This window comes from Ophidiomyces ophidiicola (assembly GCF_022830035.1).
Source record: "Ophidiomyces ophidiicola strain CBS 122913 chromosome Unknown scaffold_39, whole genome shotgun sequence".
In the NCBI taxonomy this organism is placed as follows: domain Eukaryota; kingdom Fungi; phylum Ascomycota; class Eurotiomycetes; order Onygenales; family Onygenaceae; genus Ophidiomyces; species Ophidiomyces ophidiicola.
Window position 1 is genome coordinate 12,756 of NW_026054679.1, and position 22,843 is coordinate 35,598.

Sequence of the window (22,843 nt, forward strand, 5' to 3'; positions counted from 1 at the left end):
GCGCAGAAGAGCCCGTTAACCACCCCAGCTTTTCAATGTCCTTTGGCTACCAAGACAAGGACCATAGCGATGGATGGCATGTTGCTTCTTTAAGGAGGTCTCAGTTATACAAAGCTACCTTATCATGCCATCGATCGATAGCCCGTTTATATTACAAGGGCCGATCAAGGGTTCGTCGAGTACAAGGCAAAGAAGGAAATCATATTATCCAAACGGGGTTCATTTTAATAGTCGAACTTGAACTGTAGAGTATATGGGAATTAATTTCTACACTAGGGTCAAGACTGCTTTAGTAACATGATGAGAACATCAATCATCCGTATTCCCTTCTCCAATGGAGACCCTTTTGAGTTCTAGTTCCTGTTTCAAGCTCTGTACTCGCCTTCCAAGCTTCGCCTTTAAGATAGGATTCATCATCTGCTCCCACTTGAGGGTCTCCGAGCGTACTAAGGCGTCAAGCTCCGCAATCTCTTCCCTTTGCTGTTGCATTTGACGTTGTTGCTCGAGAGCATCATCATCTAGGTCTTCGTGTGCGTCTTCAGGGGACGAATCCTCGCTTTCGTCATCATCGCCAGAGGTTTCTCCGGCCGTGCCAGGTTTGGGAGTGCCGATTTCGGGCTCAGTCTCAAGCTCTCCTTCTGTAGCGACGCCAATAACTTGGATATCGTCAGCAATAGCAGATGTGGGCATAGAGCTAGCTTCTGCATGTGCTGCCAGTGCAGCTTCCATCTCTGCAGCGAGGTCTTCCTCAAATAGGTCTGCCATGTCTTCCTGTGTTTCAGGTTCCATGTATGTAGTTTCATCAACTTCACCCTCAGCATCCTGTTCATCGTCGTAGTCATGATATCCTGACTCTTCGCGGGCATATTGACCATGATCTAGAATCTCAAACTCCGGCGGTGCAATAGCTTCAGCATCTTCTTTCAGTAACCTGGCAACTTCTAATTCGACAGCCTCAATTGTACGATTACTGATACGTTCTCTAAAGCGCCTTTTTCGCACCCAGTGCATAGGGGGCGTCAAGCCATGTGCATATTGATATGTAGATTGTTCCACATCTTTCGGTAGAGGATATTGTCTAGCCTCTTCTTCTGACTTGACTTGCCCGAGAACAAGTAACATTTGGCAAATATCGGCTGTTTTGTACCAGGATCGCTTGTCCCAACTCTTCATTCCCTCAATAATGCAGGGTAAATCCACCAGTGAAGCGGCATATATCTTGCCTCTAACGGTGACAGTCGCTCTCCGTCCATCTCGAGTTAATGCCTTGAAACTTATATCCGCGCCACCTTGGCTTCGAGGCCCGAAACGCTTTTCCTCAACGGCCTGCCTAACATAGTCGCAGTCTTCACCTGGCGGCATGCGCAGAATGAATTCTTCTTCTAGTGCAGGATCAATTTCGGCATCTGAAGCTTCAGAGTCATATCCAACACCTCTTGGCCTGCGAGGGGGTTCGCCTTTGCTCTTGAGTCGAATCGAAGGAAGGGGTTTTTTACTAAATTTAATCCGTTTTACCGCAGGAGTGGGTGCTGTTGAAGCAGCGGCCGGTTCAGTGGAATCGCGTACCCTTTTTTTGGTTGAACGGGGAGTAGGCTTAGATGATGCCTGCTTTGGTGCTTTTTTAGGCTTTGGTGTAGGTGCAGTCTCGGTGGCAGGCTGAGAAGGTTGTTTCGGGCCAATTTTGAGCTTCAATTTTGGCACCGCAGGGCTAGGTGTAGCAGCTGGTGAAGGGCTCGCTGGAGGATGTGTCGGGATCTGGGGTACTTTCGGTTTGCTGAAGGTCAGCTTCAGCGAAGGTTTCCCTGGAGGTTTGCCGGACATTTTGCTCATCCAAAGGGGCTGATTGCAGGTGGGTTTGTAAATAAATATACCCGAGCACTAAAATGGCACATCCAATAAGGGAGATGGGATAATAGAGCAACAAGGCCTACAACAACGAGGCGCGGGCGGCATCGCGACGAACAAACGAGATGTGACTTCATTCTTGGCACTGTCTCTGATTATTACATAAGCATTATTAGCCTAATTGGAAAAGTAAAGAGCTAATCCTAATAAAGGCTAGCTTTTCGAGGCTGATTGGTGACTAATCGTATAGCTTCGCAGAAGCCGCCTTCGAGCGCGAACTTTCATTCATTACCTTGGATGGGATGAAGCATGACGGTCAGCGATAAGGTATGAAGGATGATTTTTACCTCTGCCTCCTATTGAAAAGAAGGCAGAGGAATGTGTTCCCACAATCGCCAGAGGTCACCGCAAGGAGTAGCCGATCGCAGCATCTTCCAAGCTTCTCTTCTCGGACCCTCATGACCTTGATTGCGAACGATGTCTGCCCCCGATTTACATAACTCTCTATTGCGACCGCCGATCCTCCAAATCCTCCGTGCTGCCGGCTTTCATTCCGCTCGCCCTGCGGTCATCGATACTCTTACCGACATAGCGGCTCGATACCTGTTTCTCCTCTCCTCATCGACCGTTGATCATGCGCTCAACAACCATAGCGAAGAGCCGGTACCAAATTTTGATGACATCCTGATGGCCCTGGATGATGCCGGCGCCCTACGACCGCAAAAGACCCGGCTGGAAGAAAACCTGGATGGCATTGAAGATATGAGGGGCTTGGAGTCGTTCCTGCGCTGGTTTAATGGCCCGGTCAATACCCAAATCAGGCGGATCGCTGGGTTTGTTCCCAGCGAAGGTGATGTTGTTGAGGCAGAGACCGAAGATTATTTGACCGGTGAGTTTCTTTTATATTTTGCAGTTTGGATCTTGAGATCAAGTGGCCTACAACTAACACCCACGGCGTTTCCATTTAGCACTAAAAAAGAGACACAGCAAGACTGGCGAAGAGTCCAGATTTCAAGGCACCCTGTTGGGAAAGGATGTAGACGATAGACCAGTCGTTATTGCAGGGGGTGTGGAGTCCATAAAGGCGTGGCGAAGTAAGGTCAAGTCTAGGGAGGCCAGTATGGTGCCAACATCTACAACAATCAGCAGTATTTCTTCAAGTATGTCGCCACCAGAAGATATGGATATTTAAAAAAGCAGGATTTTGAAAGCGCGGCGCTGTCTTATCGGCCATCTTGGGGTGCTTACGTTCACATTTGATATGAATATTGTCATCTTCATACCCCACTTTGTATTTAGTCAAGCCATTTTGCATGTAAACTGAAATAGAAATCAATATAATGCTACTAATTCCTTAAATTGTTCGTACGGGTTGATTCCTTTTAGGATTGAAAACGCTGGTGACACCACCAGACTTGGTCTTGGGACACGCGAGGTCTTCGAGCCGTTGAGTAAGTATCGATGAAGACGTTGACCTCGCACGCAGCTGACAGACAATTGATTCTAGTCTTGCTTACGGTTTCTGCCAGCGATGGTGTTCTGCTTCTCGCTTCCTACCACCTCGCATCTGTCATTTCAGTCTTACCTCACATCTGCATCCCACCCCTCTTTGCCCTCCTGCTCCTCCACGGCTCGCCACGCACTACGTGTTGCATTGAAGACGTACAAGGCCCTTCCGCCTCCACAACGTACGGCACATCTCTCGCTCATTCTTGCCGCGCTGAATGAATACCTTCCGTACCTGTTTGCACTCTCTCGCGGCATATCTTCCAGCCCTGCGGCCGATGATGAGGTCATCGACGTTGCCCTGCAGGCGGAGATTGAAGTGGAATGGCGCGGGACGATAAGCTCTGCCGCGTCGGCGCTACGTCTGCTGCATCGGGGAGGACGAGACCAGCGTATAAAGGGCTATGGTTTGGATTTTGAAATTGCATTCGTCCTCACGACGCTGGGCTATGTTCTATCAGATATGGCAAGAACCAGGATCCTTAGCACGCTCTATGCGAATACTACCCCAACGGTAGACCAGAAGACTGCGGCTGTAAATGCTGCGACAAAGCATTTACTTGCGGCAAGCAGTGTGCATTCATATCTCGCCTCGTCTGGCTCATCGTCCCAGGGGCATGATTCCAATATGGCGCCGGACTTGGACTCTTCAACGCAGTCTGCTCTGTCGTCATTAGCTATGGCCGAAGCGACGTTGCTCGCTGTGTTGAAAGATGATGCGTATTTGTCTGCCTGTATCCAGGCGCGCAATCGAAATGACACCGAGTGGATGATCAAAGCTCCGGATTTGCCAAAGGTTCGGACTCTTTTGTTCGCCCGACTTTGTGTTCGAGCAGCAGAATATGCGGAACAGGCCGCTGCCAGTGCTGGGGCTGTGAAAAGTGGGGGGAAGGCTACGGACTCGACGAGTCTAGATAACAGGTATTTGGATGAACATCTCATCGATTACATGAGCGTTCTGGCCAAGGTGGCTAGGGCGAAGGCGTGCCGGTTCTTTGGAATAGATGCAGAAATGAGCGGCAAGACAGGCGAAGGGATTGCATGGTTAAGGGCCGGCAAGTCAGCATTGGGAGTTAGGGGCTCCTTAGAGGGGGATGAGGGGGGCTCTGGGTCAAAGAGCAGGGGCAGTCTGGGATTTTCCAAATTGAAAAGACAATGGAGTGAAAGAAGGGAGGAGAAAAAGCTTGAAGAGACAGCTACAGCGAAAAAGGGGGAGCAAGCTTCCGGTCTTGACTGGGGTGATGACGCTGGAAGAGAAGAGGAAATCAAAGTTCTTGAAATGTTAGAGGCCAGGTGGATGAAAATGAACGACACTGTAAGAAAATCCTTCTCAACTTCTTACATTGTCCTTTGGTTGACAATCATAGGTGAACACACAATTCATACCATCTTCAACATCTTACTTGTCCAGCCTACCATCCGGGAGAGACATCCACACCCCTCCCAGCCCTTACGTTCCTCCAAAGCTAGATTCAGATCAAATTATGAGATTACGTGGCCCTCCTGATAGCCCAGAGCCCACAAATGAGGATGAAAGTAGCGATTCAGAAAAGGAAACGCCTCATGATACCTTTTTGGGCCAACGTCGTGGGTATTTTTAGGCGCTTTTATACTTTTTTTTTTTGAAAAATAAAAAAAAATTCAGTGATAGCATTTGTTAATCTGAAGGTTTAGCGCCTGGCCTTAGCTCAAATCATGTTGGCGGAGATACACTTCTTGATGCCCATGTGAGAGATATATATTATTTGCACTACTTTGTACAGAGTATACCTTGATCAATCGAATTCAAGGGCTCATCAGTCATTGGATTTTTTTTTAAATTCAAGCAAAATCACCGCTAAATCTTATTTGTAAAAGGGCTCAGAGACATATTCACCTCAGACCAAAAGCACGCCTGATTTCAACCCCGTCTTCCCAGATGGCTGCAAATACTCCAGTTGCTATTTGGGTGTAACGATGGGTGGCGAGCGTCGACACTAATTTCATGTGTGGCCATCAATGCACCAATCCAGCTCTTCTAATAATACACACGGACATTACCGTAGCCATGTCAAGGGTAATAAAACTGAAGATCATGACGACTTTTCTCCCTCCGTTGTAAAGTAGTTCTTCTCCTGGAACAGATAGCCCTTAACCTTTCGTTCCCCGAGCAGCTCGAAATATTTGTCTGCAGTCGAATGACATTGTCAGCCGTTCAAAGTTATCATGTATTATGACCTCTGATTGGGATATGTATTACCTCTTAACTTGCCGCATTTCTCCAGATGATTCACGCCTTCTCTTCGATAGCACTTGCCCAATTCTTGGCCGACCAGTCGCGACATCATGCTGCGCACCCATTGCTCGCGGATGATCGCATCGCGGGCGTTGTGGAGGGCCTCTGTGTCTTCAAAGTTCACGCCATCGTATGTCGGCGGTACTGTGGGTTTTTTGGCGAGGAAAGCGGCGGATTCTGGAGTAGGCATTGCTATTAATGGTGTTTGCGCAACGGGCGGGGAACTGTCTGGCGCGAACGCTGTATCGAGACGTCAAGCGGCTGGGAGGAGGGCAGAGAGCGCTTTTGATGCCAAATGCCGTGAGGCTGTTTGGTCGGTTCGTCAATGGAGGCCGACGCGCTGACTAACTAGGTTTCGCGGCCCGATTCGCTGCGGCTTGGCGAGTTTGGCTCTTTTACAGGATCGGATTTACTTTGCGGGATGCGGGCGATACTTTGCGTTTGTTGCCTGGACTGCTTAATTTTTTTTTTAGAAAGTTATTGCGTACTAAGAATGCTTAACTATATGGAAGAGAATTGAAATGAACCTTTTTGCTATTTTTGTGGTTGGTGTTGAGTTCCGAGAGACATTCATGCTGAGCCAAATACCTTCCAACCAGGTTCATGTGGCTACGAGCCTCCCAAAAAACGAGAAGATGAATGTACGGAGTATGATCCGAACGTATTGCTTGGGTCAAGTGGAGGGCTTAATTTAACTGCTGGGCTATAGTAGTTTCAAAAAAGGCCAGCATTTGGGGGACCGGACTCATGCCCAGCCTGGGCAGCTCTGGCGTTTGCAAGAACAACCAACGTCGTTCGTTTCTACTATAACTAGCTACGTTTAATGTCCCTTTTAACGCAAGCGTTGAAGGTTCTTCAACGAAATAGACCTACGGTTTGTTGAGCTTTCTCTAGTCGCTGCTGATGATTTTGGTCGGCTATGATCAGTTCCATATTCGTCATCACAGCCTGTTTGGACAGTGGTTGGCGGCTCTGTTTTGCTATTGGAGTGTTTGTCTTTGGCTAAGAAGGGTCATGATTAGTATTGTCTGCTTGCCGGTTTTTTGGGGTCAAGCCGGTATATGTGCTTCCGTCAGGAGGCCAAAGTATTTGGCAGAACTCCGTATTGATCACGAAATCTACGGATATGTTTGGAGAATGCGACGGCTCTGATGATTTGGATAAGCGGTAGGAGCTAGGCGATTTGAGTAGGATACAGTGCTCCTGCGCATACACAGTTTTGGAGCAAAGAACGACTGAAGCCAAGGCTGATACGTGACATTCAGCACCGCCGAGCCAGCAGCGGGTCTCTTTTGCGTTAAGGGACCCTCTAATTTCGGCCGGCGAGCCGATACCGTCAAAGTGGGCCAGTTGTTTCCATGCTCTCACAGGCGCAGCGCTGGGGACGCAGGACCTGACTCGAGATTTGCCGCGCGCGGACAGGCATGCAATAAGAGACGACGGCCCCTTGCATCGAGAGGAGCGCGCCCTTGCCATCATGTGGCATCTCGTCAGTGGCTCGCGGACAAGCACAGATCCGTCAAGAGAGGCTTGAGAGCATTGGCAGGCAGGCTCCTCAGCGAATCAAAAATAGATTTTGGGTTTTTGCCTCTGGCGAAGTTCCACTGCATCGAAAGCGGTTCTTGGGCTTCATTGGCGGCGAGTCTTTGATTAAACACATTGCAGAGAAGGCAAAAATGGCGCGTGCGATGAATATTATTATTCTTCTTCCCATTATTATTAGGTGTGCGTCTCATGGTCTCTCTGCCAGCCGCGAAAGAGGCTTTTTTGGGGCCCAAAGCTGAAGCGGCACACTCTCCACCCGAGCCAGATTACTTCATGAGCTGCACCGGCTGGAGGGAGCCAGGCGGATCGGCAGCGTGGCCGTGGACGCCGTGCGTGGGCGTAGGGTGTGGTGGCTGTCGACGGGCGTTGCGCGCGAAATCTGATGAGTCCGCACGGCACCCCTGGCACCAAGGCAGGTAAGATGAGGTGATAGTTGGCGGGCAGCAGCAGGAAGTAGAGTAGTAAAAGGGATAGGTAGTTAATAATAATAATAATAAGTTAAAGCCAAAACACGCTCGACGCCAGGCTGTGCTGCGATCGGGCTTGGGGCCAGCCGAGACGAGGCCGCAATCTCAGCACAGGCGATCGAGCCCACCGGCCGAAGGTTTGGCGGAAAAGGAGACTCGCGGGCGCTGACACGCTAGACAACTCAAAAGTCAAAGCGAGAATTATCTGCGCGCGACTTTTTGCTGGCTCTCCTGACCCGACCGTGTCTGTCTGTCTGTGTGTCTGCCGCTCCGCCTGCCCGCCTGCCGTGCTGCCCACCGTCGTCGTTCGTTCGTTCGAGTGCTTGCTTGTCTGGTAAGTGATCCTGCTCGTGCTGTTGCTGTTGTTGCTGCTGCTGCTGCTGCTGCTCGCCCGGCCCTGGCTCCCCTGCGACCTCTGGGCAGGCTGCCCTGGGCTCGCCAGGCCGACCGATGCTGCTCGCCGGCTGCTGCTGGAAGGACGGCAGGATGCAAGGCTGACCACGTGTGCCTGTGTAGCTGAACGTCGTCTCACTCCCTCACTCACTCTCTCTCTCTCTCGCTCGCTCGCTTCCGATCTGGACTGCCTGCCCGCCGCTGCCTCTGAGCCGGCGTGAGCAACCACACCTCACGGCATTGAACCCTCCATTGCGCCAGGCCGCCGTCGTCCCACGCCTGGTCGTCCTCCCTGAGGCCTCTTCATCCTTCTCCTGCCCAGATCCTGCCCATCCTTCACGCTGGCGACCTCATCGTCCACCGACCACAGTGCTCCGGCCTCGCATCGCCGACGCTCCTCGTCCCTCGTCTCCCCGCTCAATCTCCACCCTGCCAGCGCGGCCAGCACAGCTCGCGGCCATTCCACCGCTCAACCCCCCCTTCCTCCCATCCCGGGCACGCCGGCCGCGACAGGGCCCTTGCCTATGTCCCTATCGCGATCGCCCTCGCCCAGACCCGGGGGAGGATGGTCTAGTCCGGGCCTAACCACCGGCTCCAGGAACAGCGGCGCGTCCACTCCGCGCAAGGGCTATGAGGACGCTCATGGCGTGCATATGAACGGCTTTGGCCCCGCTGGACCCCATGCTGCGTCGTGGGCGGCCGCCAAGGCAAAGAGTGACCACGTCCGTAAATATCCTTCGTTTTCGACCAGAAACAATGGCTTTTTTTCGAGGCAGCGTCGAAGAATCTCAGCCAGTCTGCCCCGATTTCGAATGAACGGCATGTACGGAGAGAAGGAGAAGCTGGGTCGCGGACGATGGAGCCCTGGTGGTGCGTCAATGTTGAGCCGGATCAAAACACTTGCAGGAAACCTTCTACGACGCAAACGAACACAACTACTACTGCTTTTAATATTAATGTTTGTTTTCTGGCTCTTTCTTTCACAGCGTGAGTACCCCTTGCCTCGATTTTGAGCTTGCTTGGCATATCTGAGCTAATTCATCTCTATCTAGCCATCTATGAGGCATATCGTAGATCTTCCCTGGGGGGAGGTAAAAAAATTGTGCTAATTGTCGCATCGAATCTTGGTGGAGGCGTCATGGAATGGAAAGGAGCGCGAGAATGGGCCATTGAGCGAGACAGTTTGCGCAACAAGAGAAGATATGTCCAACGCCATGGGTATGAGCTGGAAATCGTGAACATGGTGACGAAAAAGCGCTATGCCCACGAGTGGCGTGAAAGCTGGGAGAAAGTTGACACAATTCGCTCAGCACTCCGGAAATACCCCAAAGCAGAATGGTATGGGCTCAAACACTGGTTGAACTGGAATTGACGCGCATTTTGTTCCCATTGCTAATAGAAGTACAGGTTCTGGTGGCTAGATCTTCATACCTTCATTATGGAGCCCTCGTTATCCGTGGAGAATCATATTCTGAAAGATCTGGTAAAGAAGACGTATCGCGACATCAATAATTACAACCCTCTAAACATCACCCACCCGCCTGCCATGCCCTACCTTGATTCAACTTCGCTCTCTGTCGATGGCGATGGCAAAGAATCCTCTATCAACATGATTGTTCCTCAGGATTGTTCTGGTTTCAACCTTGGTTCCTTCATGCTGCGCCGCAGCGCTTGGTCGGACCGCCTGCTCGATATCTGGTGGGACCCGGTTCTCTACGAACAAAAACACATGGAATGGGAGCACAAGGAACAGGACAGTTTGGAACACCTCTACACCCACCAGCCATGGGTCCGGTCGCACGTCGCCTTCGTCCCACAGCGTCGCATGAACTCGTTTCCTCCGGGCGCGTGTGGCGACGGGAGCAACTTGGGCATCCACTACCAGGAAAAGGACCGAGATTTCCTTGTGAATATGGCTGGCTGTGAATGGGGAAGAGACTGTTGGGGGGAGATGTATCAGTACCGGCAGCTCAGCAACCGACTGAACAGGAACCCATGGGAGAAATTCAAGGATGGAATCTCGGAAAAGTGGAAGAAAACCTTTGGTAAAAAGGAGAAAAAGGAAAAAGAAAAGGAGAAATCGAAAAAGTCATGATATAGAAGACGTCAAAATGATGCCGGTGTACTAAATTTTCACTTCTTAAGTTGTTACATGGAGGATCTCGTCCCGCGACTTGACTTCTTTTTTTCTTCTTTTCTTTTCTCTTATATTTTCTTTGGTCATTTCTTTGATCGAGTATGACACTATTAGAATGTTCGGCGTTATTTTCTACTTTTCGTTGTTTCTTTTATTGTGTTTGGATGGGTACAGTATCCAGTGCTCGACTGCATATGCTCATGTTGATGGCTGGCGTTTCTGGCGTTTGACATTGAACACCTCCACCTGAGGGCCTCTTATGCCTATTTCTTCGTATGTTTTGTAGGCTATCCGCCTGCGGTAGGGATGTTTCGAAACGGATCCTTCAGGGAAACATATGGCTTTGAATCAATAAACATTAATGCCTATTTTATACCTGCTCTCGTGTCCAATTCCAGTAATCCAAGGCGATCAAATTAATTCAACCCTTCCGGAGAGAATTTGCCCGCTGGGGTTGTTGCATTGTTGTTCCCGGATTTCTTACCGGCAAACATAATTCTATATTCTGGACGGAGTAAGCCCGCGGCAATATATAACCAATTCAGCGGAACTCAGTGATCCTGGCCGAAGGATCGTCCCTCCTCCGAGCTTCCCGTGAGTGGACGCGAAGATCCGCGACAGGGAAGCGTTCGCTTGGTCAACCAACCATCGCCAGTGAGTTTTGCTTACAAACAAGGGTCCCTCCCCTTCGCGAGCTTCTTGTTTGCGGCCGCCCAGCAGAGACGTCTTCCCAGACCGGTTGCATCCTGTGATATCCAATCCTTCAAATCAATTACTTGCAGAGTGTTTTCTTATCTGTTTTCTGTTGTTGGCAACCCACGGCCCACCGCCAATCCGGATTTTCTTTTACGCTGGACGGGTTACCGTTGATGATATTTCGGTTTACGGGGTGTAGCCTACCCTAAGCGGCGATATTTTCCTTTCCACACATAGCCCTGGCCAGACAGACATTTGATCGGGGCGAATATACCGTCCTGGCTCCAAGGCTTGTTCTCGCCATTCAGTCTGTCCATGTTTCTTCTCCTGGCCCCGAGCGGGTTTTTGATACGAATTTTTCCGTCCACCATAATGGTCATACGACGGACTGCTTGGCCATTGCAACTTCGTGGCATTATTCAGAGCGCTGTCCCTGCTGGTCTTCTTTTTTTTTCAGGCTGAGCGAGGCAAGGCATGCTATTCAAAAGTCCTCTATGATATACGTCGCCTTGATATGTATGCCATGCTCTGGTAGTCACTCAGCCAAGACTTTCACTTGGCCCCTATCTTTGCAACTCATGATGGAGCTGGCAGGTTCGGGCTCGGAGAGCGACCCCGCCTGCTCCTGATACAGTTCTATACGGGATGTAAAGAGTAAACGTTGTCTGATGCTGAACTGCCAAGCGATAGTCCCAACTGCAACTGTGTTTTTATCAGAAACTCCGCGGGAATCATCCCTAATTATCCAAGCTAGCTACGGAACACTATGGAGTGGAACTTTCTACGAAGGTGCCAGAGAAGACGCGGCTAGTTAGTCAACTTAAGCTGTCCGTGCACGTCGATCATTTGGCGTTGCTTGCAGCAGCAGAATAACATTTGAATGAAGGCCATTGCCCAAGGTTGCTGTAGGCCGTGGAAAGTGGAAGAATTCTGTTTAGTCTTCTAACATTATCTTGCTGTTACAGCTGCTATGTATTGAATGAGTCCTTTTCTTCAGACTGGAATTATCTCGAGAAAATGAAATGTGGGCATGTATGCCTTTCAAACCCGCCTGCATACATAGTCCGCAAAAAGCCAAGCACATGAAAGGCTTCCCAAGATGTAACATTTCTCAAGACTGCTTGTGCCGGTAAATTTTAGCGGCAATCTACCATATATCCAGGCTGTTTTCCCTCACCCTTCCATGGTGCTTCACACTCGGCCAATACACTGGCAGTTACCATCAAAATGGCAGATCAGAAGATAGCTCCCGTGATGTGAGTATTATTCGATCCTATCCGCAGTCTCTATGCTCTAGCTTTTAGCTGACTATATATTTCTTTCCAGTCCAGAGTCCCAGCCTTCAAACATTGTTGAGAAAGTGGAGGTCGTTGCTGCAAGAGAATCGGACCTAGATGAGGATCAGGACGAAAAGCTGAATACGCCTGACAGGGAAGAGCCAAATGAACTGGAAAAGGCTACACTTAGGCATGTCAGCGATAAACTGAGCTTGTCCGTTTGGCTGGTTGCTATCATCGAGTTTTGTGAACGATTTGCCTATTATGGGTTGAGTGCTCTGCTGCAGAATTACGTCCAAAGGCCCTTAGATGGAAGCCTGGGACGTGGAGCCCTGGGTAATTATGAACTTATTAGCCCACTCTTTTTTTTTATTCGCTAAATATGCTTAAGGTCTCGGTCACAGAGGCGCCACTGCGTTAACGACGTTTTTCCAGTTCTGGTGCTACAGTCAGTAGTGGAAGATTGTTGTTTATCTAACAGCTGAAACTAACAGAGAAGTAGTCACTCCTGTTCTTGGGGCCATTATTGCGGATCAATATTTGGGAAAGTACAAGACACTCATTTTATTTTGCGGCATCTATCTCCTAGGTCTGGTGATCCTACTTTTGACTTCGTTGCCCATCGCCTTGCAAAATGGGGCCGGTCTTGGTGGCTTTATTGCTGCAGTAATTGCAATTGGACTTGGAACTGGTGGTATCAAGTCCAACGTGTCTCCTTTGATTGCAGACCAGTATACCCGAAGAAAAATGGCAGTATCTACCACAGAAAAAGGTGAACGTGTGATTTTGGACCCTGCTGTCACGATTCAGCGCATCTACATGATATTTTATTGCTGTATCAACTTAGGATGCCTTTCCATGCTTGCTACTCCTTTCATGGAGAGAGACGTTGGATTTTGGTCAGCATATCTCATGTGCACAATTGTTTTCTGCCTTGGAATTGCGATTTTGGTCGCTGGCAGGAAGATATATGTCATCAAGCCACCACATGGTACCATTATTACAGACGCTTTCAAGGCCATCTGGATGATGATTAAGGCTCGAAACATGGATGCTGCTAAACCAACTTATCAGGCTAGCCTCAGTGCTGGTGGGAGTTCTGTGACGTGGGATGACCACTTTGTTGAGGAATTGAAACGTGCCCTCGTTGCCTGCAAAGTCTTCACTTTCTTCCCTATTTTTTGGGTGGTGTACGGCCAATTCGCTTCCAATTTTGTCAGTCAAGGTATGACGATTAGCAATTATTGTTTCCTTGATGAAACTCATTTTTGGCTTCTTACCACACAGAAACTAACTGCATTTTTCCTTAGCGGGTCAAATGGCGGGTCACGGCATCCCAAACAACTTTATGCAAACCTTTGATCCCATTGCAATCATCATCGCTATCCCGGTTCTCGACAGAGTGGTGTACCCTATTTTGCGAAAATACCACATCGAGTTCCGACCAATTACCCGGATTACTCTTGGTTTCCTTGTCGTTTCCCTTGCCATGATGTATGCGGCTATTGTTCAGCACATGATCTACTCAGCCGGGCCATGCTATGAAAGACCTCTGTGTGAACTTTCCATTGTCAATGGCGTCAAACACGGTAACGATGTACACATTGCTATTCAAGCGCCAGCATATATGTTCATTGGTATTGGTGAAGTCTTCCTTAGCGTGACTGGTTTGGAGTATGCTTATACGAAAGCACCAGAGAGGTTGAAGAGTTTTGTTTCTAGCTTGTTTCTCCTCACAAGCGCATTCGGTGCTGCACTTGGATTGGCACTTAGCCCAGTGGCGTATGACCCGGCCATCAAATGGATGTTTGTCGGGCTGTGCATTACTAGTGTGGTTACTGCGGGCATTTTCTGGCTCTTGTTCCGTGGGCTCAATAAGGAAGAAGACAAGATGAATTCGTTGGATAAAAATTATACTGGGGAGGATAGTTCATGAAGAAATGGCATTAAATCTGAAGAAGTGCCGTAGACCCCTACAATACGAACTTAAAGCTGCCTGGTAATCAAGCAAAGCAGATGTAGCAGTGAAATGCTAATCAAATTTAGGTTATCTGAATATAGGATAATCTAATCTTTTCTATTTTAGATGGCAAAAACTCCTTTAAAAATCCTTTGTACCAAGGGTTAGTATTCTAGCAGCCGTGAAAATACCATTGCTGGTCTTTTCCACCCATTCTTGTGCCAGTTTTTGCTTCTGGCCGAATTGGACTGCCTCTGTGATCCCAGGGAAAGTTGTTGCAGCATAACTATTTCGAAGTTAGACCGTATTCCTTTACCTTTGGAATGAGTAAACAGGAGGTGGAAACATACCCCGTGTCTACACCTGGGGCATAAATGACATGCTTATAAAATGCTCTGTCTGGTAAGCCACCTTGTGTCACAAAAGCTCGTTCGAAGTCCCTCATTTTATGGTTTACCGTATCCAATAGCTCATTGTCTTTTGTAATATTAGCTAGTTGCTTCGTTGCCGTGAACAACTTCACGGCTTCTGTAAAGGTTTTAATAGATAGCTCCAGTTTAGACAGATCGAGTTTCACATTTGATTTTGCTAGAAGCTCCTTGAGTTTGGCGAGATACTTGTTCAATTCTGTCGGGTAGTTAGCAACGTCAAAGGGAATTATCTTTTCAGTAGCCATGTTATATGCCATCAGACCAAGAACCTTGCCTATGGCAGCATGTGTTTTGTAGCCAGGGTCACCGAAGTTTTTCATCCAGTGGTATGAGTCGTAGTTTGAGTGGTAATGATAAATAGGATCGGTACGGCCACCGTAGCTGCCTAAGTCAACCTATATGTATTATTAATATAATCCTTTTTGTGTTTTGGCGGACCGACATACCGATGGGATGCCGTTGTGCACAAAAGGAACATAGTCGGAACTGGCACCAAGAACGCCAATGTAGGAGCCTCCCGCTCTCCATATGTCATAGACAGTCGTGTTCTGTGAACCCTTGACAGAATATACAACCTTTTTCATGGACTCAGTTACAAGCTCATGCATCTGTGGCGACGATTCAAATGTTGGGTTTGGCCCACCAACTGCAATATCGACATTAAGATATGCTACTGCAGCTGCTTTTAGCCATGGAAGCTATATTTACGATAAGCTTAATCCGAACTCGTGAGGCTAGGAGGGAAATTATCGCTCACATATTCTTCAACCCATTCTACAGAGCCTACAAGGCCATATTCCTCTCCATCCCAAGAGCACATAACACTGAATGGTTAGAAAATACTGGGTTTTCAAAGTACAGCAGGCAGACTTACATAGTACGTTTGGGTTTCCAACCGGCCTTTTGCAACGCCCCAAAAGCCTTCGCCAGTTCAACCATAACAGACGATCCAGAATTTGCATCTGCGGCACCTCCTATAATCCATGCATCGCGATGGTTCCCAAGGACAACAACCTCGTCCTGGCTTGTGCCATTTATTATTCCAACCGCGTTCCAAATCGGAGTATAGACATCACGCATACTATTCTTCAAGGTGAGTTTAGCTCCTGGAGCGGGCCCCGTTGAGTAAGAAGCATTTAAACGGCCAACCCATCCACTAGTGTTAACCTGTTTGCCTGTAATACCATGGCCATCGAGAGCCGCGAGAATTGGCTGAGCATCTATCCAGGAGATTGGCAGGGAGGGAATCTTTGGAACAAAATTACTCTTGTCCTGGCGGACAGAGCCTGGTTTTGAGGGGTATCCTGGAGTAGTGGGGTCACCGGGGTTGATAGAAAGATACTGAACAGATCCCCTCTGGATATATGTTGGATTTCGTGCTGGACCGTGAGGATATGCTGCATAGCCATTTGCTTCAGTCAGATTTCCATCATCGGCAATGTCGTTAAACATGACACAGCCAGCCATTCCGTTTTCTTGGGCATTCTTTACTTTGAGTCCCCTAGGTACCTATTTAGTAGGAGGCGAGTTAGGAAGGAGATCTCCTACCTGAAAAGACCACCATAACGAGCGAGGGCAATTTTTCCTTTGAGATCAACCCCAAGTTCCCGGAGTCGATCAAAGTCGGTTTTCCGCCCATAGCCAACATATACATACTCTGCCGTCACGGAACCACTGGCTGAATATCCATGAAAAGTTGGAATTCTATTTGGATAGCTTGTTGTTTCATCCTCGGGCAGCACCGCTTCCTTCAAATTTGCTTCATGTCTAGTCCCGTTGGCCAGTGAGAGTGACAGTGACTGTGATTCCGGATAATTCAAGTAAACAGTATACGGAACAACAGACGATTTCAACCCGAATTCAGACCATTTATCGGCGGTCCACTGGGCCATGCTGCGGTTTTGACCAGCCACATGAGCTCCATGGGTATAGTAGTATGACCAGTCATTGATCGAAGCGCCGTCAAAGCTGTTGACCAAGATAGATTCCTCCTTGGTTAGACGGGGTGGGAATTGAGATCGGTCCCGGCTTGTCAGGTATGGGTGACTGGGGTCAAAAGCTTGTCTTTGGCTGTGATCGATTCCACATCCATCCACAGCGAATGGAAGCAGAAGCGCGAGCAACGGAAACGCCGTGGAATGCATACCGGGCTAAATCTTTGAGTATCGACGCATGCTGGGGAAGGAAGGCAATTGGAGACTCGTATCCCCTTATATAGCCTTAGCAATAGACGGCACAAGTCCAAAGATACCACGATGAGCCACTAACGGCGTGTTCAGCCGGCGGTTGATCATCGAAATCGTTGCTTCATTTGGCATAAATGCTACATGCGGGTCCTTTCACAATTTCACATTCCCCGCATCTCGTTTCCAGGCCAGAAGCCCGAGGAAATACGGAAAACTTGGAGATTTGAGGGTATAGAAAAGGTTTTCGCTCGTGCGATACTTCTGCCAGCTGGCCCTTTGTATGCAAGGAGCATGCTGTTTGTCCAGGATCAACTGGCCGACGATGCAACCTAAACGGAGTTTCCATGTCTCTTTTGCGGAGGGTGACCCATGTCGAACCCATGTTGAAGTTACAAGGGTTAAGGGCGGCATATTTATGCACCAGACTTTCTGCTGAGCTGCGAATAATATTTGGTAGACAAAAAGCTTTGGTAGCTAAGCTCGCAAACTCGGAGGTTTTGCTGTTCATGAGTTGACTAGTTATGTAGTTAGTTAACTGATTCGTCAGTCAGCGCGTTGTCAATGAGGGGCAACTAAACCAGACAATATATATAACGAAATAGAATAAAAGCCCTCCTTTTAATTGATAAACTGTCTGTTGAGTGTTATGCGCATATGTACCCCGTACATACCTATGGAATGGGCAAATAGTTTTTTGCTAGCAAGCTAAAGCAACAAAAGTATGGAAAGCCTTTGATGCCGAGAGAACCAACTACAGAGTGCTGCTTTAGCAAAAGTCTTAAAAGCTATTTACACTGGAAGCCATGATCAAGGATATGTCAGACACGATCGCAACTGAGATGCTTTCCTTCAACCTTGATTCAGCCTTAGTTTTAGCATATTTTCTGCATATGAGCATTTCTCCGATAAGATGGATTCTGGATTTGAAAATTGCCGTCATTATATACTACAAGCGTTCCTTGAACATGGAAAATAGGCAGATCAATTTTAACAGAATAATCAATGCATTTTTGTTCATAGGTCACATCACTATAGTTGGGTCAAAGGCAGAGTCCACAACTCCGACATCACAGACAAGGAAAGGTCATGATAGATCGAGAATAATTAGGGTGTTCCAAAATCAGTGTCCAGAAACCCAAGAAGAAATAAAATCGTAGAACTCTGAACAGAGATATCTTCCAACTCTGCTATCGCATGTCTATTCGAAAAATCTGTAGCCGCCAAACAGGCCCTGCTTTTGTCTTGAAAAGAATCTTTATTTGAAGAAAGGAAAAAAAATCAAATACGTAAAATAAGCATAAACAAGAACAAGAAGGGCTCAAGGAGAGGGAGATCAGGGGACATAATTTTATTTGCTCTGCATCAATATTCTATCCCAAATATACCAAAGCCATTGGAGACGCAACTAGAAGGTTATGACAGCGCCATTAGGAAATATATGGAGTGGAGCTTTGACGGGATAGGGAGTTTAATCCTTTTGATCAAGCATTGTGGTCGCTGAAGACGCCGTTTTCTATGTTTTTTCCGGTAGCTGTGGATGCTGTCACACTTGCAGCACCTTTCGAGGCAGTATCGCTGCGAGCCTTCTTCGTCGTTTGAATAATGAACCCGTCTTCCTCTTTGGGTCGCGATTGGGTACTGTCCCCGTAGAAAAATTCACATTTATACTTTAGGAACTCCTCGTGATTGCCATAGACAGTGATAATATCGCCAGTATAGACTCTTCCAAAGAGGTATGACATTCTATCTGGAGTCTCGCTCTGCAGCTCTATGTCATTGACCCAGATGCGTTTGCTCGTTTTGGTAGACACAAGCGTGACTACATCTGGGACCGTTAGCCAGTCTTCCCCCGAATCAATTCGCGCCTCGATAGCAGGCGCCCAGAAGGTCAATTCGAGAGCATATGCTGGAATACGGACATCCATTCGGTCGGGGTATCGAATCGTATTGCCTGACCCGCGGCCCCAGGAGGTCATTCGAGAACGGAGGTGAATAACCTGGTCAGTAATTGAGCCGGGTATCGGAGTTAATTTTCCTAAAATGGTGGGAGGCTTTGCTGATGTAGCGGTGACTTGGCTGTCTGTTCCTGGTTTTGTCGTTGACTGGGAATAGCGGTCAACAGTAGCTGAGGAATGCGGTTCATGATGAGAGTCGGACTCTGCCGACTGACGGACACTTTGGCCCGTCCGCTCGTCAATAGTACAGGCGAGCTCTTCCCAAGATGCTTCATATGATTCGTCCCCCGGGTGGTCATTTTGGAGGGATAGATTACGGGATAATCGTGCTCTCAAGCTTGCACTGGAGGAGCTTCTTTGGCCGGGGGTCAATACTCGGCGCACTGGGCTAGGTCTGGCATGCTTCTCACCATAGTCTAAATTATCTTCCACGTCAGCGTAGCTTTTATCTCCTACATCATCCCCGCTGTAGTATGAGACTTCATTTTTTTCTTCCTTGTCACTATTTGGAGAGGTAGATACACCGCCAAAAGAGCCCATGTTCACATTCCCAGCAAGTGATTCGGCACTTTGTAAACTTGAAGTCGATCTACCGAATTTTGGCGGTATTTCAGAGAGTAGATATTTGGATGGAGCCGCATTGTGTAGTCTGTCCTCAAGTGGTTCCGATTTACTGTTGGAGGACTGGCTCTCATGTACACTCTCGAAATCCCGCTGAAATTGGGGCCCATCCATGCGTACTTGAAGATCACCGAGAACACCAGAGCTTTGCAGAGCTGAGCGAGGTATTTCGCCAAAAAGACGTTTTGCTGTAGGTGTAGACCCCAAAACGGCACTGGACCCAAAATTATAGCTTGAAATATCTGGGAGAGACGGATACGGAATGTTTTCAGGAAGAGGGATGGCGATTAGATCACCGTCTTGTTCCTCTTTCACTCTTGGCCTTTTAATATTCGTAAAGTCCGAAATAGACGGGTCGTTAAGATCACTTTCTTCTGCGAAAGGGTCATCTGTGATATCGTGTAAATCGATTCCAGAGGCACTTAGCTGTTCATATTCACTGGAATCAGGCTCACTGGCCTCTGCTATGGCCTTCAGGTCAGTGTTCACCTGTTCTTCTTCTACGTCGTCAATCTCCATGTAATCAAATTCATCTGGAATATTAACGAGCCAGGGATGTTTGAAACAACGTGATTCTTTGGGCCTAGATTGTGGATCTCGGTTCAAAAGACTGGATATAAAGTCTATTCCAGCTTCTGAGACGCCAACTCTGCGCAGTTTGTTGTAATTTGCATCAGTCGTCATTATGTTCTGTAGCATTTGTGCGCCTCTGTCATCCGCACGGCCCATATAAGGAGGAGCCCCGCAAAGAATATGAAACAAAACAGCACCGAACGACCACATATCTACTGATTGGTTATATGGGGAGGTCTTGGGTAAGCTAGTATCAAGAGACAAGTTAGTACACGCAGCAAAAATAGCCGGGAAGAAACCTACGGATCACCAACTCGCCGTCGCTTTCGAGCCTCCTTTTTTTTATAATCTTCGTATTCCGGATAAACCTCCGGCGCACAATAGAGTAAAGTTCCACAAAAGGTTTTCAGAAAAGTCTCCTCTTGTACAACTTTCGACAAACCAAAGTCCGATAATTTGACTCTGACAGGATCAAGGGACGATATAAGAATGTTGTCCGGTTTGATGTCACGATGTGTGATTCTTTTGCTGTGGAGATAGTGTAGCGCGTGCAAGATCTGTCGCGCAATGGTTTGAACCATGCTTTCCGGTAGCTTTCCCATTTGAGACATGAGCGAAGAAAGCTCTCCACCACCAACATACTCCATGATAATATAAATCCAGCGATTTTCGTGGTCATGATAGTCATGGAATTGGACAATGTTAGGCTTTTGCTTGTTAGATTGTAAATATCCAGAAGATCGTCGGGCAGAATACTTACGTGCTCCAAATCCCTCATGATCCTCATCTCGCTATCGACTTTGTGATCTAGCATAGTATTTTTCATAAGACGACGTTTGTCGAGTTCTTTGCAAGCAAAAAGAGTGCCATCGTTTTTCGTTGCCAGTTTGTATACAGTGGCAAAGGCACCTTTGCCTATTTGTCCAGTGACATTGTATTTTGAGCCACCATTCCATCGCATACCATGAGAATTGAAGTTTTGCTGAGGAATAATAAATTCGGATACCTCCCGGCCGTTCTCCCCCCCAACATTTTTCGTGACATTACGGATCTTGTTGAGGTACTGGACGAAATTTCTATGGTATAGCCCCTGATATTCGTCTCGCGGAGGAATGCGAACAATAAACTTGATCTCCGAATTCACTTCGCTACCTAGAACCTGGATAATGGAGCCAGACATAAGCATCTGAGTAGTAGGAGTGTTGTCCTTGCGATCCTTCCGAATTAGTATATCATCAACGACTGTGCCATTTGTTGAGGTATCTTCGAGCATTATAATGCCGTCGGTCTTGATGTATATTCGAAAGTGCATATTCGAGATCTTTTTTTCGTTTTCATCCGCAGTGATAAGTATATCACAACGAGAAGAGTTCCGCCCAAAATAGAACCCGGCACCAAGGTCTTTTACGTATGATGAAAACCTAAGAGCAATGTCATGATTTTGCTCAATAGGAAAATTAGGATCTGGTTCATATTCAAGATCATGGTGCTGTTTCAATATGTGCTGAGGAGCCCGCCTGGCAGTGGCAGCAACTGCTCTGTGGGCGTGGATAGAGCTAGGGTGCAAAATACAGATGATGTCTGCGACATCTTGCTGGTCTAGGCCTGAGTTGTGAACCCCACTTCGTCTAGGATCTGCGTACGGCTGAGTCGAAGGCTGCGTTGCGTCGTCCATTGTGGGGGTACTAGATCCGGCCACAGACAGTTAAGGCCAGTGAGTTAGAAATCACAACGGTTGATCTATCGCCCGAATCAAAAAGCGATTGACGCTTTGAAAATGCCAGAGAGAGATGAGTGTGTTGAGAAAGGCTTCTTTTTGGGCCTTGATCTGAAAATTGTAACAAAAAAAAAAAAAAAGTCAGAAGATTGTCGATCAAACCTGATTTCAACAAGGCTAAGGTCTCTAGAGATGGTATATAAAAAAGCCGACAATCTGTAGGGTGGTAAGAGTCATATTAACAGAAGCCAAAAGAGAGCACCAGATCTAGTGAAAACAGGTCGTCAGGTGGGATGCAGTTGCTTCAGCAACGCAGGGCTTGGTCTGAAATTGAGACGACAAGCAAATGTGCAGGCACAGGCGTTTAGCGGCAATGCACTACACTGTGAAAAGCAGAATGACTCTTTGAAAGGTAAAAAACAAAAAAAAAAAAAAAAAAACTGGGACTTGACAGTCTTTATATCGACATACCTTTTGGTAAGCAAGCTAGGATTTCTGCACAAATCCACACAACTAAGCCTCGCCAAGACAAGCACAGTGCCGACAGTTCTAACACTTCATTTGACTCAATTGGAGGTTTGAATGGTCTATTCAGATTTGCACCCGAGAAGTAGTGGGGCAGGTGCCCAAAGATCCTCTTTAACCAGGGCGCAGTCGAGCCCAAATTTGCGGCACAGTCGTTTTAGCCCTGGCCGAGCAGCTCATCCCATCCCACCCCCGGCGGCGGCGCGTTGTCAGTGGTCGGTGCGTGGAGACAGCGCTACAGTGGTTTGCAGGTCAGATCGACACCGTAACTACCTCACACGCAAGTCGCTGGGTAACGGGGTGGGACGAGATAAGACAGGCGAGCCAGAGGCGGATTGAGGAAACCAGGGTCGGCAGCGGCGCTATTCAGTCTGCAGGGACTATACGGGGCGAGCCGGAGAAGAGTTAGCAAACGCGAGGTTCCTTCAGCTGGCAATGGGGCAGCAACGGGAGCGCGCCGGTTGGGCCACACCCAGGGTTGGTTAGTTCTGGGACGCACCTGGAGCCTAGAGGCGGGGGAGCCTGAGAGCCGCACGCTGTTGCCACGGGTGAACTGGCCGTCGACAGCAGCACCAGGGCGGGGTTGGACGGAAGGGAGCGAGGCTGGAGCGTCGTCGCACAGCAGCGGGTGAAGAACGGACAGACTCGACAGGCGCAGCACCCGCTCGCCGTTCTGTTTGGTGGTCGCCGAACCTTCCCCGGACGGGCGCCCGGCCTGGCCCGTGCCCGCGCTA

At 48.3% G+C, this 22,843-nt stretch overlaps 7 protein-coding genes across 7 annotated transcripts; 3 read left to right on the forward strand and 4 right to left on the reverse strand.

The window, feature by feature from the left end:
• Window positions 1-309: 309 nt before the first annotated feature.
• On the reverse strand, window positions 310-1,821 carry LOZ57_006290 (uncharacterized protein; the record flags this gene model as incomplete). Its single annotated transcript, XM_049255310.1, has 1 exon — window positions 310-1,821. One exon carries the CDS (start codon window positions 1,819-1,821, stop codon window positions 310-312), a length of 1,512 nt encoding a protein of 503 aa, XP_049105683.1.
• Window positions 1,822-2,322: 501 nt separating this feature from the next.
• On the forward strand, window positions 2,323-4,952 carry LOZ57_006291 (uncharacterized protein; the record flags this gene model as incomplete). The annotated part of the gene is made up of 6 exons (XM_049255311.1): window positions 2,323-2,734; window positions 2,814-3,005; window positions 3,057-3,156; window positions 3,232-3,296; window positions 3,375-4,666; window positions 4,719-4,952. 6 exons carry the CDS (start codon window positions 2,323-2,325, stop codon window positions 4,950-4,952), a joined length of 2,295 nt encoding a protein of 764 aa, XP_049105684.1.
• A 471-nt stretch (window positions 4,953-5,423) lies between these two features.
• On the reverse strand, window positions 5,424-5,816 carry LOZ57_006292 (uncharacterized protein; the record flags this gene model as incomplete). The annotated part of the gene is made up of 2 exons (XM_049255312.1): window positions 5,424-5,518; window positions 5,591-5,816. 2 exons carry the CDS (start codon window positions 5,814-5,816, stop codon window positions 5,424-5,426), a joined length of 321 nt encoding a protein of 106 aa, XP_049105685.1.
• Window positions 5,817-8,555: 2,739 nt separating this feature from the next.
• MNN10 (alpha-1,6-mannosyltransferase) lies at window positions 8,556-10,126 on the forward strand (the record flags this gene model as incomplete). Its single annotated transcript, XM_049255313.1, has 3 exons — window positions 8,556-9,018; window positions 9,084-9,369; window positions 9,439-10,126. 3 exons carry the CDS (start codon window positions 8,556-8,558, stop codon window positions 10,124-10,126), a joined length of 1,437 nt encoding a protein of 478 aa, XP_049105686.1.
• A 1,965-nt stretch (window positions 10,127-12,091) lies between these two features.
• PTR2_4 (peptide transporter ptr2) lies at window positions 12,092-14,077 on the forward strand (the record flags this gene model as incomplete). The annotated part of the gene is made up of 5 exons (XM_049255314.1): window positions 12,092-12,120; window positions 12,191-12,477; window positions 12,533-12,589; window positions 12,644-13,366; window positions 13,452-14,077. 5 exons carry the CDS (start codon window positions 12,092-12,094, stop codon window positions 14,075-14,077), a joined length of 1,722 nt encoding a protein of 573 aa, XP_049105687.1.
• Window positions 14,078-14,242: 165 nt separating this feature from the next.
• LOZ57_006295 (uncharacterized protein) lies at window positions 14,243-16,424 on the reverse strand (the record flags this gene model as incomplete). Its single annotated transcript, XM_049255315.1, has 6 exons — window positions 14,243-14,387; window positions 14,452-14,927; window positions 14,979-15,230; window positions 15,290-15,356; window positions 15,407-16,033; window positions 16,081-16,424. 6 exons carry the CDS (start codon window positions 16,422-16,424, stop codon window positions 14,243-14,245), a joined length of 1,911 nt encoding a protein of 636 aa, XP_049105688.1.
• A 1,775-nt stretch (window positions 16,425-18,199) lies between these two features.
• RAD53 (Protein kinase protein rad53) lies at window positions 18,200-21,542 on the reverse strand (the record flags this gene model as incomplete). Its single annotated transcript, XM_049255316.1, has 3 exons — window positions 18,200-20,114; window positions 20,171-20,574; window positions 20,628-21,542. 3 exons carry the CDS (start codon window positions 21,540-21,542, stop codon window positions 18,200-18,202), a joined length of 3,234 nt encoding a protein of 1,077 aa, XP_049105689.1.
• Window positions 21,543-22,843: the final 1,301 nt, after the last annotated feature.